The sequence below is a fragment of the Oncorhynchus mykiss genome, chromosome 11 (assembly GCF_057628025.1).
Source record: "Oncorhynchus mykiss isolate SJ-2025 chromosome 11, ASM5762802v1, whole genome shotgun sequence".
Taxonomy (NCBI): domain Eukaryota; kingdom Metazoa; phylum Chordata; class Actinopteri; order Salmoniformes; family Salmonidae; genus Oncorhynchus; species Oncorhynchus mykiss.
Genome location: NC_143032.1, coordinates 82,172,578 through 82,187,540, shown reverse-complemented (window position 1 = coordinate 82,187,540; position 14,963 = coordinate 82,172,578). Strand labels below are relative to the sequence as shown.

General features: G+C 46.6%; 1 protein-coding gene across 7 annotated transcripts in view; it reads right to left on the bottom strand.

Annotated features, from left to right (window-relative positions):
* Positions 1-2,064: 2,064 nt before the first annotated feature.
* LOC110535134 (sodium-dependent phosphate transporter 2) overlaps positions 2,065-14,963 on the bottom strand; it is a 130,014-nt gene continuing 117,115 nt past the window's right edge. For 4 of the 7 annotated variants that reach the window (XM_036936487.2, XM_036936490.2, XM_036936488.2 and 1 more), the window contains exons 10-11: positions 9,511-9,595; positions 2,065-5,236 (exon numbers count right to left, since the gene is read on the bottom strand). In XM_036936487.2, coding sequence (XP_036792382.2) covers positions 5,072-5,236; positions 9,511-9,595 — 250 coding nt within the window. In that variant the 3' untranslated portion in view covers positions 2,065-5,071. Of the gene's footprint in view, positions 5,237-9,054; positions 9,140-9,510; positions 9,596-14,963 lie in introns of all 7 variants that reach the window. The other 3 variants (XM_036936491.2, XM_090191247.1, XM_036936492.2) reach the window with 2 other exon arrangements.

The following is a 14,963-nucleotide window of genomic DNA, read 5'->3' as shown; positions in this document are numbered from 1 at the left end:
ATCCTCCCCAATAACACTACTGATATCGTCCCAATCCTCCCCTATCCAATAACACTACCGATATCACCCCCCCCAATAACACTACCGATATCACCCCCCCAATAACACTACAGATATCATCCCCCCCAATAACACTACCGATATCATCCCCCCCAATAACACTACTGATATCATCCCCCCCAATAACACTACTGATATCACCCCCATCATCCCCCCCAATAACACTACTGATATCACCCCCATCATCCCCCCCTAATAACACTACTGATATCATCCCCCCCAATAACACTACTGATATCACCCCCCCCCCAATAACACTACTGATATCACCCCCCCCCCAATAACACTACTGATATCATCCCCCCCAATAACACTACTGATATCATCCCCCCCAATAACACTACTGATATCGTCCCAATCCTCCCCTACCCAATAACACTACCGATATCACCCCCCCCCCCAATAACACTACTGATATCATCCCCCCCAATAACACTATTGATATCCCCCCCCCCAATAACACTACTGATATCATCCCCCCAATAACACTACTGATATCATCCCCCCTAATAATACTACTGATATCAGCTCCTACACTGCCAGGATATAACAGTTCTGCCCCTCTCCCATAGAACCTTACCCTAGCACAATGACATCATCAAATTCTCTTTGTTAACAACATGGCTACCCAGATGCCTGGGGTGGGGTGGGGGGTGTTGAATCTCATAACCTGTTCTGTTGGGTCTTCCTTAAAACAACGGTCTGAAGCTACAACAGAGGAAGACTAAATGCCCCAAATGGCACCCTATTCTTTACATAGTACACTACGTTTAACTTGAGTCCTATGGGGTAGTGCACTATATAGGTAACCAAGGGTACCATTTGGGACAGGGACAAAGACAGAAAAAAAGGGGGGGGGAAGGGACATCACTGATATGATCCTTTCTCTCACAATGACATGATGTCTGACCAAACCCCCCCCCTTGGGGTTGCATCTATAGGGAGAGGGGGGGGGGGGGGGGTCAATCTAGAGTCTAGACAGAGATGGTGTGTGACTACTATACTGTTGAGCTGGTTCGAACACTGGTCACCGGATACTGGATTTTTCAACCTAACTTCTGTTTCCCCTGGAGAGAAAACAAAACTGTGGGGACTCTGTTCAAGGTGTCTTTTTTTAACACCTGCTAGTTTAGGTTATTTCACTTGAACAAACAGGAAGTCACCCTGATCCATATATTAACAGTAAATACATCCTCCAGTATTGTCTCAGAGGGCTGGGATATACAACAGACCACACCAGTGGGCCTGAACATACTGCTGGGTGGTGTGTGTGTGTGTGTGTGTGTGTAGCCAGAATACAGGTGACTAGCTGTTATAGGGGCTTATAAAGGCAAAGTGTGTGTGTGTGTAGTCTGAATACAGGTGACTAACTGGTATGGGGGCTTATAAAGGCGGTGTGTGTGTGTGTGTGTAGTCTGAATACAGGTGACTAACTGGTATGGGGGCTTATAAAGGCGGTGTGTGTGTGTGTGTGTGTGTGTGTGTGTAGTCTGAATACAGGTGACTAGCTGGTATGGGGGCTTATAAAGGCGGTGTGTGTGTGTGTGTGTAGTCTGAATACAGGTGACTAACTGGTATGGGGGCTTATAAAGGCGGTGTGTGTGTGTGCGTGTGTGTGTGTCAGTATTTTGGCTGCTGCTACACTTTGACGTGTCTGTGTGATATTGGCATGTTGCTATGACAGCAAGTACGGCAGCTTACTTTGGCTTGGTGTTGAGCTGTCCTACCCAACACACACACACACACACACACACACACCTCTAATACTGTACTTGGAACACAAGAGAATATCCAGTTCACTACAGGAAGGAAACCGTTTTTTTGTTAAACTGCTGCAAATAGTCAAATCGTTTTTTTTTTTAAGTGATGGTTCAGAAACTGATTAAAAAAAAGGGATTCCCCAGGATCTTTGGTCAAATATTATTCTGAAATTAACAAAATGAGAAAGCGCGCCCCCCCCCCCATGTGCTCAGTTAAAATGTGAAATAATAAATGAAACGGTCAGACAGAATAACGGGTGTATTCTATACCTCACCCAGAGTGAAAACAAAAAGTATTCATAAAAGACAAAATACAAATCTAAAATACGCAAAACCCCATGATAGTTTACAGTACAAATGACAATATAGAACACATTAAAAAAAACTGGGTATCCATCTTTAAAACAAACACACAGAACGCAGTTCAACTGGGCCATCTTCTGGTAACTGGTTTCTATGGTAACATCTGTTCTTGTCAATGAATGTTCTGTATGATGTCATGTTTCATGTGGAGCCCAGGAAGAGTAGCTGATGCTTCAGCAATATCTTGTAGGGATCCTAATAAAATACAACAACAAAATATATACTGTATACAGTACCTGTCAAAAGTTTAGATACACCTACTCATTTAAGGGTTTTTCTTTATTTTGACTATTTCCTACATTGTAGAATAATAGTGAAGACATCAAAACTATGAAATAAAACATATGGAATCATGTAGTAACCAGAAAAGTGTTAAACAAATCAAAATATATTTTATATTTGAGATTCTTCAAAGTAGCCACCCTTTGCCTTGATGACAGCTTTGCACGCTTGGCATTCTCTCAACCAGCTTCATGAGGTAGTCACCTGGAATGCATTTCAATTAACTGGTGTGCCTTGTTAAAAGATCATTTGTGAAATTTCTTTCCTTCTTAATGTGTTTGAGCCAATCAGTTGTGTTGTGACAAGGTAGGAGTGGTATACAGAAGATAAACCTATTTGGTAAAAGACCAAGTCCATATTATGGCAAGAACAGCTCAAATATGCAAAGAGAAACGACAGTCCATAATTTCTTTAAGACATGAAGGTCAGTCAATACAGAAAATGTTCAAGAACTTTTAAAGTTTCTTCAAGTGCAGTCGCAAAAACCATCAAGTGCTATGATGAGTAAGTTCATTAGAGTTACCAGCCTCAGAAATTGCAGCCCAAATAAATGGTGGAAATCTGTCCTTTGGTCTGATGAGTCCAAATGTGAGATTTTTAGTCCCAACCGCCATGTCTTTGTGAGAAGCAGAGTAGGTGAACGGATGATATCAGCATGTGTGGTTCCCACTGGGAAGCAAGGAGGAGGAGGTGTGATGGTGCTTTGCTGGTGACACTGTCTGTGATTTATTTAGAATTCAAGGCACATTTAACCAGCATGGCTTCCACATCATTCTGCAGATACACCATCCCATCTGGTTTGTGTTTAGTGGGACTATCATTTTTTTTCTCCAACAGGACAATGATCCAACACACCTCCAGGCTGTGCAAGGGCTATTTCACTAATATGGAGAGTGATGAGTACTGCATCAGATGACCTGGCCTCCAAAATCACCCGACCTAAACCCAATTGAGATGGTTTGGGATGAGTTGGACTGCAGAGTGAAGAAAGTACTCAGCATATGTGGGAACTCCTTCAAGACTGTTGGAAAAGCATTCCAGGTGAAGCTGGTTGAGAGAATGCCAAGAGTGTGCAATGCTGTCATCTAGGCAAAGGGTGGCTACTTTGAAGAATCTCAAATACATTTTGATTTGTTTAACACTTTTCTGGTTACTACATGATTCCATAATGTGTTATTTCATAGTTTTGATGTCTCCACTATTATTGTACAATGTAGAAAATAATAAAAATAAAGAAAAAGCCTTGAATTAGTAGGCGTGTCCAAACTTTTGACTGGTACTGTACATTTGGAAAAAACAGAAATGTTTTGCAATCCCAGCACCCTGGGAGGGTTTTATGGTCGCCGTGGCAACAAGACCTACCTTCCTGTTTAGCATGTAAGGGCGGTAAAAAGGTATAGGTAGGCCATGAAGGGGTCAGAGTGGTTTGGTTGAATAACACACATCTTTTGTTTTAAAGCTAAAGCATATTGTAGAAAATATATATATATTTTGGGCATTAAGGATAGCTACTGAACCGACTACACTGTTGTCTCCTACTGCAGGCAACCGCTATTAACGCAATGAAAGATATATTGATATATATATATATAAAGATAAAATATTATTTTAACTGTGTTAACTAGTGATGACCGAAACATTGTGTTGACTGCATTTGTCTTTTCATATTATTGCCTGTAAAACAGTAGAATCCTAGTGTCTTAACGCGACTGTCCGTAATATGCATCTGTACAGCAGGTTGTTTTATAAGATTGAACATATTAGTTTTTCTTTATGCAAAAAAATAAAAAAATAAAAACAAGATTTCTTCAGCATAGAAGTCAACAAGTCTCTTGACCAGAACCCATGTGATCCAACCCTCTTCAGGACTAGAACCCAGGCAGCGTGTGATCTTAACCCTCTTCAGGACTAGAACCCAGGCAGCGTGTGATCTTAACCCTCTTCAGGACTAGAACCCAGGCAGCGTGTGATCTTAACCCTCTTCAGGACTAGAACCCAGGCAGCGTGTGATCTTAACCCTCTTCAGGACTAGAACCCAGGCAGCGTGTGATCTTAACCCTCTTCAGGACTAGAACCCAGGCAGCGTGTGATCTTAACCCTCTTCAGGACCAGAACCCAGGCAGCGTGTGATCTTAACCCTCTTCAGGACTAGAACCCAGGCAGCGTGTGATCTTAACCCTCTTCAGGACCAGAACCCAGGCAGCGTGTGATCTTAACCCTCTTCAGGACTAGAACCCAGGCAGCGTGTGATCTTAACCCTCTTCAGGACTAGAACCCAGGCAGCGTGTGATCTTAACCCTCTTCAGGACTAGAACCCAGGCAGCGTGTGATCTTAACCCTCTTCAGGACTAGAACCCAGGCAGCGTGTGATCTTAACCCTCTTCAGGACCAGAACCCAGGCAGCGTGTGATCTAACCCTCTTCAGGACCAGAACCCAGGCAGCGTGTGATCTAACCCTCTTCAGGACCAGAACCCAGGCGTGTAATCTAACTCTTTCCTTCTACCCTCTAGACAGTTTAATTAACCGCCCCATTCGTTGCATCTCCTCTTTCTTTTACCATCCCCTCTCCCTCCATCTCGTCTTTTCTCCCTCTCTCCTCGCTTCCTCAGACGTAAGGGAGGATGCCGTAGACGAACAGGGCCATGACCGCGGCGCTGAACAGCCCCGCCACTGGCACCGTGACGAACCACGCCAGGAAGATGTTACGGAACAACCGCCAATCAACCGCCTTCTTGGAGCGGATCCAGCCAACCGCTACCACCGAGCCCACCTGGTCACCATGGAGGGGGGAGGGGGGAGAACAAAATTAACGGCAGCACAGAATGTATTACATATATATATATTTATATGAGTTCAGCCAGTGGTCCTGGTCCACCAAACCTGGTCCAGGAGAAGACTGTGCAGCCCTGAACAACTAACTGCTCAAGACCTGACCTGAGAGTCAGGTGCGTTAGTTAATGCAGGGATGGAACAAAAGCCTGCTGCGAGCCTAAAAGCACCAGTGTTGGTTGGTGACAGACCACTAACGTGAAATCTCCTAGGTTAGTAGTGACAGTTGATTTTACCACTTCTATTTGTAGGTTTCTTCATATCAGTCTGTTGAAGACTGAAGTTACCCATTTTAGTTTCTGATTTCACCACCCCAAAATGGAATCCACCCAAAATGGAATCCACCCAAAATGGAATCCACCCAAAATGGAATCCACCCAAAATGGAATCCACCCAAAATAGAATCCACCCAAAATAGAATCCACCCAAAATGGAATCCACCCAAAATGGGATCCACCCAAAATGGGATCCACCCAAAATGGAATCCACCCAAAATGGAAGAATCCACCCAAAATGGAATCCACCCAAAATGGAATCCACCCAAAATGGAATCCACCCAAAATGGAATCCACCCAAAATGGAATCCACCCAAAATGGAATCCACCCAAAATGGAATCCACCCAAAATGGAATCCACCCAAAATGGAATCCACCCAAAATGGAATCCACCCAAATCAATAAATATCTGAATGTGTGTGTGATTGTGCATGTTTCCTTCAGTGCATACTTATGCAATGTTCAGGTTTCCACAACAGCACATTTCTGATCTCATATATTTACATGAAATACTTTATGATCAAACTTACAATAAAAACAACTCGAGGTCTGTAATTCCCAGTGGAATTAGTGTGCTGGATTATGTGATTTACATGTACAGTGACACATCCAAGCATGCTCCATATGTGTGGCGGAAGGGCGGGACAGAGTGTGTGTGTGTGTGTTAGGCCCTCTATGGGGAAGTACTGAGAGCAGAGAGGACTGGTCTTATACGACCAGTGTAACCCGAGGTAGCAGCCCTGTGACGCAAAGAGTGGCAGTCTAAATCGGTTGTGTGTGTGTGTGTGTGTGTGTAGCAGTCTAAATCTGGACTGGGTCAGGAGGGACTGCCCATGTTTCACAGCCCAATTCCAATCCTTTTCCCAATTATTGAAAAAAAAAAAAATATATATATATATATCTGATCCGATGAACAGAATTTGGCTGCCTCTGTAAAAAGCAACCAGAGAATCTGTGTGGCCGTGAGCAACTTAGTCGGAATCTAGCTAACTCAGCGTTGTGAGAATGGGCGCGTTCCAGACAGATTACATTTGCAGCCGCACTACGACCATTAACCAATGGTTGCATGATGTCATCAACTGCACAGTCTGGCATCGAATGGCTGTATCATATGATATGGTAAGCCGATAGGTTAAACCCCTTATCCAGGCGTTGAGATCTGGTAGACGACCGGCACTGTAGTCGGTCTGAAACGCGGATATTATATGACGCTGACGGGAATTGAGCTTGCGAACTAGTCACTGCACATCATCATAGCAGTTTTTTTTTACAGGGGTTAGGGAGTTATCTCAGACATGTATTAGTTTAATAACGGAAGTAGGGAATTTCTCGTTATTGAACTGGGTTCAAACTGAATGGTCCCCCCCCCCCCCCCAAAAACCTGCAATCTTTTCTATACTCACACACTACACAGGTCTTGGTAGAGGCCACCTTGGTGACATCAGGGTCGTGGTCATTAGGATGCAAACAGAACAAAACTACAATTATACTTATTGGATTTGTGCAATAAGAAAAGCTAGTTTTCCATTTCCGTTTCAAAATGTTTTTTTTTTTTTCCTACGGTGTGCCCTAATGAATATGACCCCGATCGTGAGTTTAGACGAGAGCAACCTCTGATTAATTGGTCAGTGGTCTTTAACAAATCAACCAATCACCAGAGAGACAATACGGACATCACAATCATACGACAGACATAGCTAGCTATTAGCATGTTAAAGAGAGTTAAGGCCTACTGCTACCAAGGGAGTGGAGGAGAGAAATCAGGAGAAATGGTTTAGCATCAGGTTGATTTTAGTGAATTTAGCTTTTTTTATTATTTTTTTTAAATCAATTGAAAATACAGTTTTGTTTCTTGAGCATTTTCCCCCAGCTGATGACATATGTACCTAAAGGAATGGCCTGACTTGGCCAAGTCCGTTGCTGAAATATTGCTCAATGAAACAGTTGAGTCAGAGCTCTAGCGTGTACAGTAGCCAGCAGATGCGACCCGTATGCGTACAGCGGCACTAGTAACAGTTGGGATAATGAGGTCATTCGGAGATCAAAGCATTCCTCATCCCTGGATTGACGTACGTTTTCCCTGAGCCATATCTCGTGCCGTCTTCTCCTCAGGGTCTTCATCTACAAAGGAAGTCCGTTTGACCCCAGCGCGGCAGTCAGGAAGTCCGTTTGACCCCAGCGCGGCAGTCAGGAAGTCTGTTTGACCCCAGCGGGGCAGTCAGGAAGTCCGTTTGACCCCAGCGCGGCAGTCAGGAAGTCCATTTGACCCCAGCGCGGCAGTCAGGAAGTCCGTTTGACCCCAGCGCGGCAGTCAGGAAGTCCGTTTGACCCCAGCGCGGCAGTCAGGAAGTCCGTTTGACCTCAGCGCGGCAGTCAGGAAGTCCGTTTGACCCCAGCGCGGCAGTCAGGAAGTCCGTTTGACCCCAGCGCGGCAGTCAGGAAGTCTGTTTGACCCCAGCGCGGCAGTCAGGAAGTCCGTTTGACCCCAGCGCGGCAGTCAGGAAGTCCGTTTGACCCCAGCGGGGAAGTCAGGAAGTCCGTTTGACCCCAGCGCGGCAGTCAGGAAGTCCGTTTGACCCCAGCGCGGCAGTCAGGAAGTCCGTTTGACCCCAGCGCGGCAGTCAGGAAGTCCGTTTGACCCCAGCGCGGCAGTCAGGAAGTCCGTTTGACCTCAGCGCGGCAGTCAGGAAGTCCGTTTGACCCCAGCGCGGCAGTCAGGAAGTCCGTTTGACCCTAAAGCGGCAGTCAAGAAGTCCGTTTGACCCTAGCGCGGCAGTCAGGAAGTCCGTTTGACCCTAGCGGGGCAGTCAGGAAGTCCGTTTGACCCTAGCGGGGCAGTCAGGAAGTCCGTTTGACCCTAGCGCGGCAGTCAGGAAGTGAGTTGGATCTGCTGGCTAGAGTGTGCAACTACACTCTTTTCTCAATATGTTCCAAATGGCACCCTATTCCCTTCATAGAGCCTTCTGGGGCCCCCGGTTAAATGTAGTGCACTATATAGGGGATAGGATACCATTTGGGACACAATCCCGAGTCACCACTGAATAGCACAAGACTGGAGTGGCTAATTAAATGAGAGGAGTGGTGTTATGATTGGTCTGCCTGGCGCGTTTCATTCATTCAGGAACTAAGATTTCACTAAAATGTTGCATTAGGTAACGTCATTACTTAACACAATCCCACTGAGCTACACAATGCTGTTTCAGACACATTGGGATGATTTAAAACATGTCAATATCAGGTAGGTGAGTGAACTCTGCTAACTATTACATGGATGGATATTCGCGACTTCTGCCAGGCGTTGTGTGTGATGGTAAGAATTAAGTAATCTCATTGGAGCCCTCAGACCTTAACCAATCACAGCTGGAGGAAAAGTGCACAAGGGGTCAAAGCCGCAACTCGGAGAGTTGTGATTGGCTCAGATTCAGTCTAGTGAAGCTGATGGGAGGAGCTACACGGCTTCACTAACCAACCAGCACGCCAATACCTTGCAGTGGGTGGAGCTTATTGGGATGCCCACATTAGAAGCAACAAGCACTGACAGAGCACTCATTACTTCAACGCAAAAACCACTGAATAGATGGAATAGAGGGAGAGAGAGAGACAGAGAGACAGAGAGAGAGAGAGAGAGAGAGAGAGAGATGGAGGGGTACAAAAACACAGAGAAGAGAAGTGAGACAAGGAGGAGTTGTAAGATTGCAGGAGCGAGGCAGCCCAGCCTTTTGAGACGTTCAGCAAACAGCACACCTGTGGGAACAAACACACCACACCTACACACCACACCTATACACCTGCCAGGTCGCAGTTGTAAATGAGAACATGTTCTCAACTGTGGCCTACCTGGTGAAATAAAAGGTGAAATAAAATCCACACCACACCAACATGCCATGTGAGTGTAAGGGTGAGATGTGGCTGGTAGGCGGTCCACCAGCCTGGGTCGTACCTTGCAGTGTGTGGTACTGACTGGGATTCCGATATTGGAAGCAAACACAACAGTGAGCGCTGAAGCCAGCTCTATAGTGAATCCACTGTGAAGAGGAGAGAGGGGGGTAGAGAGACATCCTTAACCGTCAGTGTCCTGCCTTTCTACAGAATCAAAAACACACAGGAGGCCTTCACAGGCACTCACGCACACAGGCCTTCACAGAAGTCATATCCCCCTCACTCGCTCACACACACAGACAGGCTTTCACACAAGTCACACACGGAAGCACACACACACACTCACAGGCCTTCACAGAAGTCATATCTCCCTCACTCGCTCACACACACAGTCAGACGCACACACAGACAGGCTTTCACACAAGTCACACACAGAAGCACACACACAGGCTTTCACATAAGACAGACAGACAGGCAGACAGACATTCACATAAGACAGACAGACAGGCTTTCACATAAGACAGACAGGCTTTCACATAAGACAGACAGACAGATTTTCACATATGACAGACAGACAGGCGTTCACATAAGACTGACACAGTGACTATTGCTGAGTGATTAACTGACTTCGATTCCGTTACTTGAATTTCATTTAGTTCCGTTTTTTTTGTGTGAACCAAACGCGCGGTTTCTCTAGAAGGAAATAAAATTATTCACAACAGAAGGGAGTTGGAGTTTTCATTAAGCAAAGATTCAACCTAGTTCAGTGCAGAAACGTGATAATTAACTACAATGACCATAATCCATTGCGCTAGTTTTTCAGTCTCTGATAGAGAGGGATCTGAGAGGAAGCTTTCACTCTCACCAAAAATCTGTCAAATGGGTATCGATGGGTTTCAATGCGTTCCTATGGGTTTATTTTGGACCTACGTTTGTCGCCTGCCTTCGCGCCAATGACTCCCCATCGTTAGGACGGAGACATGAGCATCTCCTCATTATATACAGATCTCTGGAAGGATACACTTTTATGCCTGCTACGTTAGAATAGATACACACACAGACCGCATGAGAGATAAACCTACACAACGACGAGAGGGACAGAGACTGTTTGTGAAAGTGCGCCTTATCTACTCTGAAGAACTAGAATAATGATTTCCTCAGACAGCTCTGCAGAATACTTAGGCAGGCTAGCCTAGCTAAATAGCATGACTACAGACAGTACCGTATGGGCAGCACAGAGATATCCTTAGATGGTCTGGCTGGCTGGCTGGCCGATACTGCCTGAGCAGAGATGATGACTTTAAGGAGAGCACAGAGAACCTAGATGATCTGGCTGGCTGATAATGCCTGAGCAGAGATGATGACTTTAAGGAGAGCACAGAGATAACCTAGATGATCTGGCTGGCTGATACTGCCTGAGCAGAGATGATGACTTTAAGGAGAGCATAGAGATAACCTAGATGATCTGGCTGGCTGGCTGATACTGCCTGAGCAGAGATGATGACTTTAAGGAGAGCACAGAGATAACCTAGATGATCTGGCTGGCTGATACTGCCTGAGCAGAGATGATGACTTTAAGGAGAGCACAGAGATAACCTAGATGATCTGGCTGGCAGATACTGCCTGATCAGAGATGATGACTTTAAGGAGAGCACAGAGATAACCTAGATGATCTGGCTGGCTGATACTGCCTGAGCAGAGATGATAACTTTAAGGAGAGCACAGAGATAACCTAGATGATCTGGCTGGCTGATACTGCCTGAGCAGAGATGATGACTTTAAGGAGAGCACAGAGATAACCTAGATGATCTGGCTGGCTGGCTGATACTGCCTGAGCAGAGATGATGACTTTAAGGAGAGCACAGAGATAACCTAGATGATCTGGCTGGCAGATACTGCCTGATCAGAGATGATGACTTTAAGGAGAGCACAGAGATAACCTAGATGATCTGGCTGGCTGATATTGCCTGAGCAGAGATGATGACTTTAAGGAATGAACATGAATAAAGTCATGACATAAAACGTAAGTAATATACACAACTGAAATATTATTTCATAGTCATTTCCTGTTTCTCTGTTGATGTCTACCCAATGTGGACCTGACAGAGACAATGGAACATTTTCAATGTTCTGGTAATTGAATGTTCACTATTTTTGCCTGTGGAATTTCCATTATAAAGATACATTTCATTATGCATTTAATGTAAATAATGATATTCAAACTGAAATGGAAAACTGTTTTTTTTAGAAACGCCTTCAAAAAGCAGTAATCTTTCAGCACACCATAACATAACCTTTAACCTTTTAACAACAACCTTACAATTACAACTTCCACTTCAGGGAGTCATGTGACACGCACAGAACATGTCTACATGTAACATGAGTGTGTGTGTGTGTGTGTGTGTGTGTGTGTGTGTGTGTGGGGGGGGGGGGTCCTGATAGACTGGATATAGCACGTAAGTGTGTCTGTAGGGGGGTGACACGGGGGGGGGGGGGGGGGGGGGGGGGGGCGAAGACGACACACTAGGTGCTCAAACGACTTACTCACTGCTTAAACAAATTTAACACACACACCAAAAAACACACACACCAAAACACACACATCAAAGCACACCCCCCCCCTCCAAAAGAGAGGAGACAGGAAGATGCATGGTAATGGCCACTAGAGGAAGGAGAGTCTTTAGAGCGATAGAGAACCACAGCTAATTGTCCTTTATCCCCAGCAGACAGGCTGGCGGCTGATGGCGGCAGACGGGTGTGAGAACAGGGAAGGAGGAGAGGGGGAAGGAAGGACACAAGGAGAGATGGCAAGAGAGCAACAGAGAACAGGCAGTCTTTGTGAAAGATAATTTGTTCATAACTGACTTGCCTAGTGAAATAAAGAGCGAGAGAGCGAGAGCTGGCTAGAGAGGGGAGCGAGAGATGGCTAGAGAGGGGAGAGAGAGATGGCTAGAGAGGGAGAGAGAGATGGCTAGAGAGGGGAGACAGAGGGGGGGAGAGATGGCTAGAGGGGAGAGAGGGGGGGGGGATGGCTAGAGGGGGAGAGAGAGATGGCTAGAGGGGGGAGAGAGAGATGCCTAGAGAGGGGAGAGAGATGCCTAGAGAGGGGAGAGAGATGGCGAGAGAGGGGAGAGAGATGGCGAGAGAGGGGAGAGAGATGGCGAGAGAGGGGAGAGAGATGGCGAGAGAGGGGAGAGAGATGGCGAGAGAGGGGAGAGAGATGGCTAGAGAGGGGAGAGAGATGGCTAGAGAGGGGAGAGAGATGGCTAGAGAGGGGAGAGAGATGGCTAGAGAGGGGAGAGAGATGGCTAGAGAGGGGAGAGAGATGGCTAGAGGGGGGAGAGAGATGGCTAGAGGGGAGAGAGAGATGGCTAGAGGGGAGAGAGAGATGGCTAGAGGGGAGAGAGAGATGGCTAGAGGGGAGAGAGAGATGGCTAGAGGGGAGAGAGAGATGGCTAGAGGGGAGAGAGAGATGGCTAGAGGGGAGAGAGAGATGGCTAGAGGGGAGAGAGAGATGGCTAGAGAGGGGAGAGAGAGATGGCTAGAGAGGGGAGAGAGAGATGGCTAGAGAGGGGAGAGAGATGGCTAGAGAGGGGAGAGAGAGATGCTAGAGAGGGGAGAGAGAGATGGCTAGAGGGGAGAGAGAGATGACTAGAGGGGAGAGAGAGATGGCTAGAGGGGAGAGAGAGATGGCTAGAGGGGAGAGAGAGATGGCTAGAGAGGGGAGAGAGAGATGGCTAGAGGGGAGAGAGAGATGACTAGAGGGGAGAGAGAGATGACTAGAGGGGAGAGAGAGATGACTAGAGGGGAGAGAGAGATGGCTAGAGGGGAGAGAGAGATGGCTAGAGGGGAGAGAGAGATGGCTAGAGGGGGGAGAGAGAGATGGCTAGAGAGGGGAGAGGGAGAATGAACTCATTGTGCAAAAGTGAAGAGAAGAGAAGCAGACAGAAATAAGAGCGATAGAGGGAGAGAGCGAGTGAGAAAAAGAGGGGGTAGTGATCGCAAGGGATAAAGAAGGAGAAAGTCTGGCTGGCATCCCTCGGCGGACTAGAGGCCAGACTCCCACTGCGGTGTTCCCTTTCCCAGAATGCAACACCATTGGCCCACTTCCTGCAGCTCTGTGATGTTCTTGCCAGGCCACCCCATCCTGTTTGATCTGCGAGGACCAGGGCACATTCTATACTCTACTAATTAGTGAGGAGAAAAGAAGAGAGAGATATAGGGGGGCAGGGAGGTTAGAGAGAGAGAGAGAGAGAGAGAGAGAGAGAGAGAGGGGGGAGACAGAGAGAGAGAAAGGAGACAGAGAGCGAGAAAGGGAGATGGCGAGGGAGCAAGCGAGACAGGAAGAGAAAGAGAGATGGAGGACTAAGGCTGCTGAGCTCTCTGTTCTTTCAGGGATTTACACAAAGGGTTGGATCAGTTTGGCCTCCCTCTACTAGATGGATCCATTTGTGTCCGTCTGTGGGTCAAAGTGAGGTTAACATGAGCCCTGCTCTGCTGGGTTGACAAGGAAGAGACACACTTGTTTACTGACGACTACAGAGAATCATGAAGCAGGTTCTAGTGAGGTGGGTAGGGTTCTAAAAAGCAGGTTCTAGTGAGGTGGGTAGGGTTCTAAAAAGCAGCATTCTAGTGTGGTGGGTAGGGTTCTAAAAAGCAGCGTTCTAGTGAGGTGGGTAGGGTTCTAAAAAGCAGCGTTCTAGTGAGGTGGGTAGGGTTCTAAAAAGCAGGTTCTAGTGAGGTGGGTAGGGTTCTAAAAAGCAGCGTTCTAGTGAGGTGGGTAGGGTTCTAAAAAGCAGGTTCTAGTGAGGTGGGTAGGGTTCTAAAAAGCAGCATTCTAGTGTGGTGGGTAGGGTTCTAAAAAGCAGCGTTCTAGTGAGGTGGGTAGGGTTCTAAAAAGCAGCGTTTTAGTGAGGTGGGTAGGGTTCTAAAAAGCAGCATTCTAGTGTGGTGGGTAGGGTTCTAAAAAGCAGCGTTCTAGTGAGGTGGGTAGGGTTCTAAAAAGCAGCGTTCTAGTGAGGTGGGTAGGGTTCTAAAAAGCAGGTTCTAGTGAGGTGGGTAGGGTTCTAAAAAGCAGCGTTCTAGTGAGGTGGGTAGGGTTCTAAAAAGCAGGTTCTAGTGAGGTGGGTAGGGTTCTAAAAAGCAGCATTCTAGTGTGGTGGGTAGGGTTCTAAAAAGCAGCGTTCTAGTGAGGTGGGTAGGGTTCTAAAAAGCAGCGTTTTAGTGTGGTGGGTAGGGTTCTAAGAATGGTGAGGGGGAATAGTGCAGTCTCAAGGTTCTAAGAAGCAGAACTAGGATCAATCCCCCCAGTAGGGTTCTATTGAGGATGTAGAACAGGGATGGGCAACGCCCCCTTTTTGTAGGCACCCGCAGACCAATTCCCCCCCCCCCCCCCCGACTAGGGAACTCAGTCTCAACTTACTGTTCAAAGTTAGAATAATAGAAATACACAAGGCACAATTTGGTCATTTGGTTGTGCATCAGCGGTCACTCAATCAGTCCATGTCAGATAAA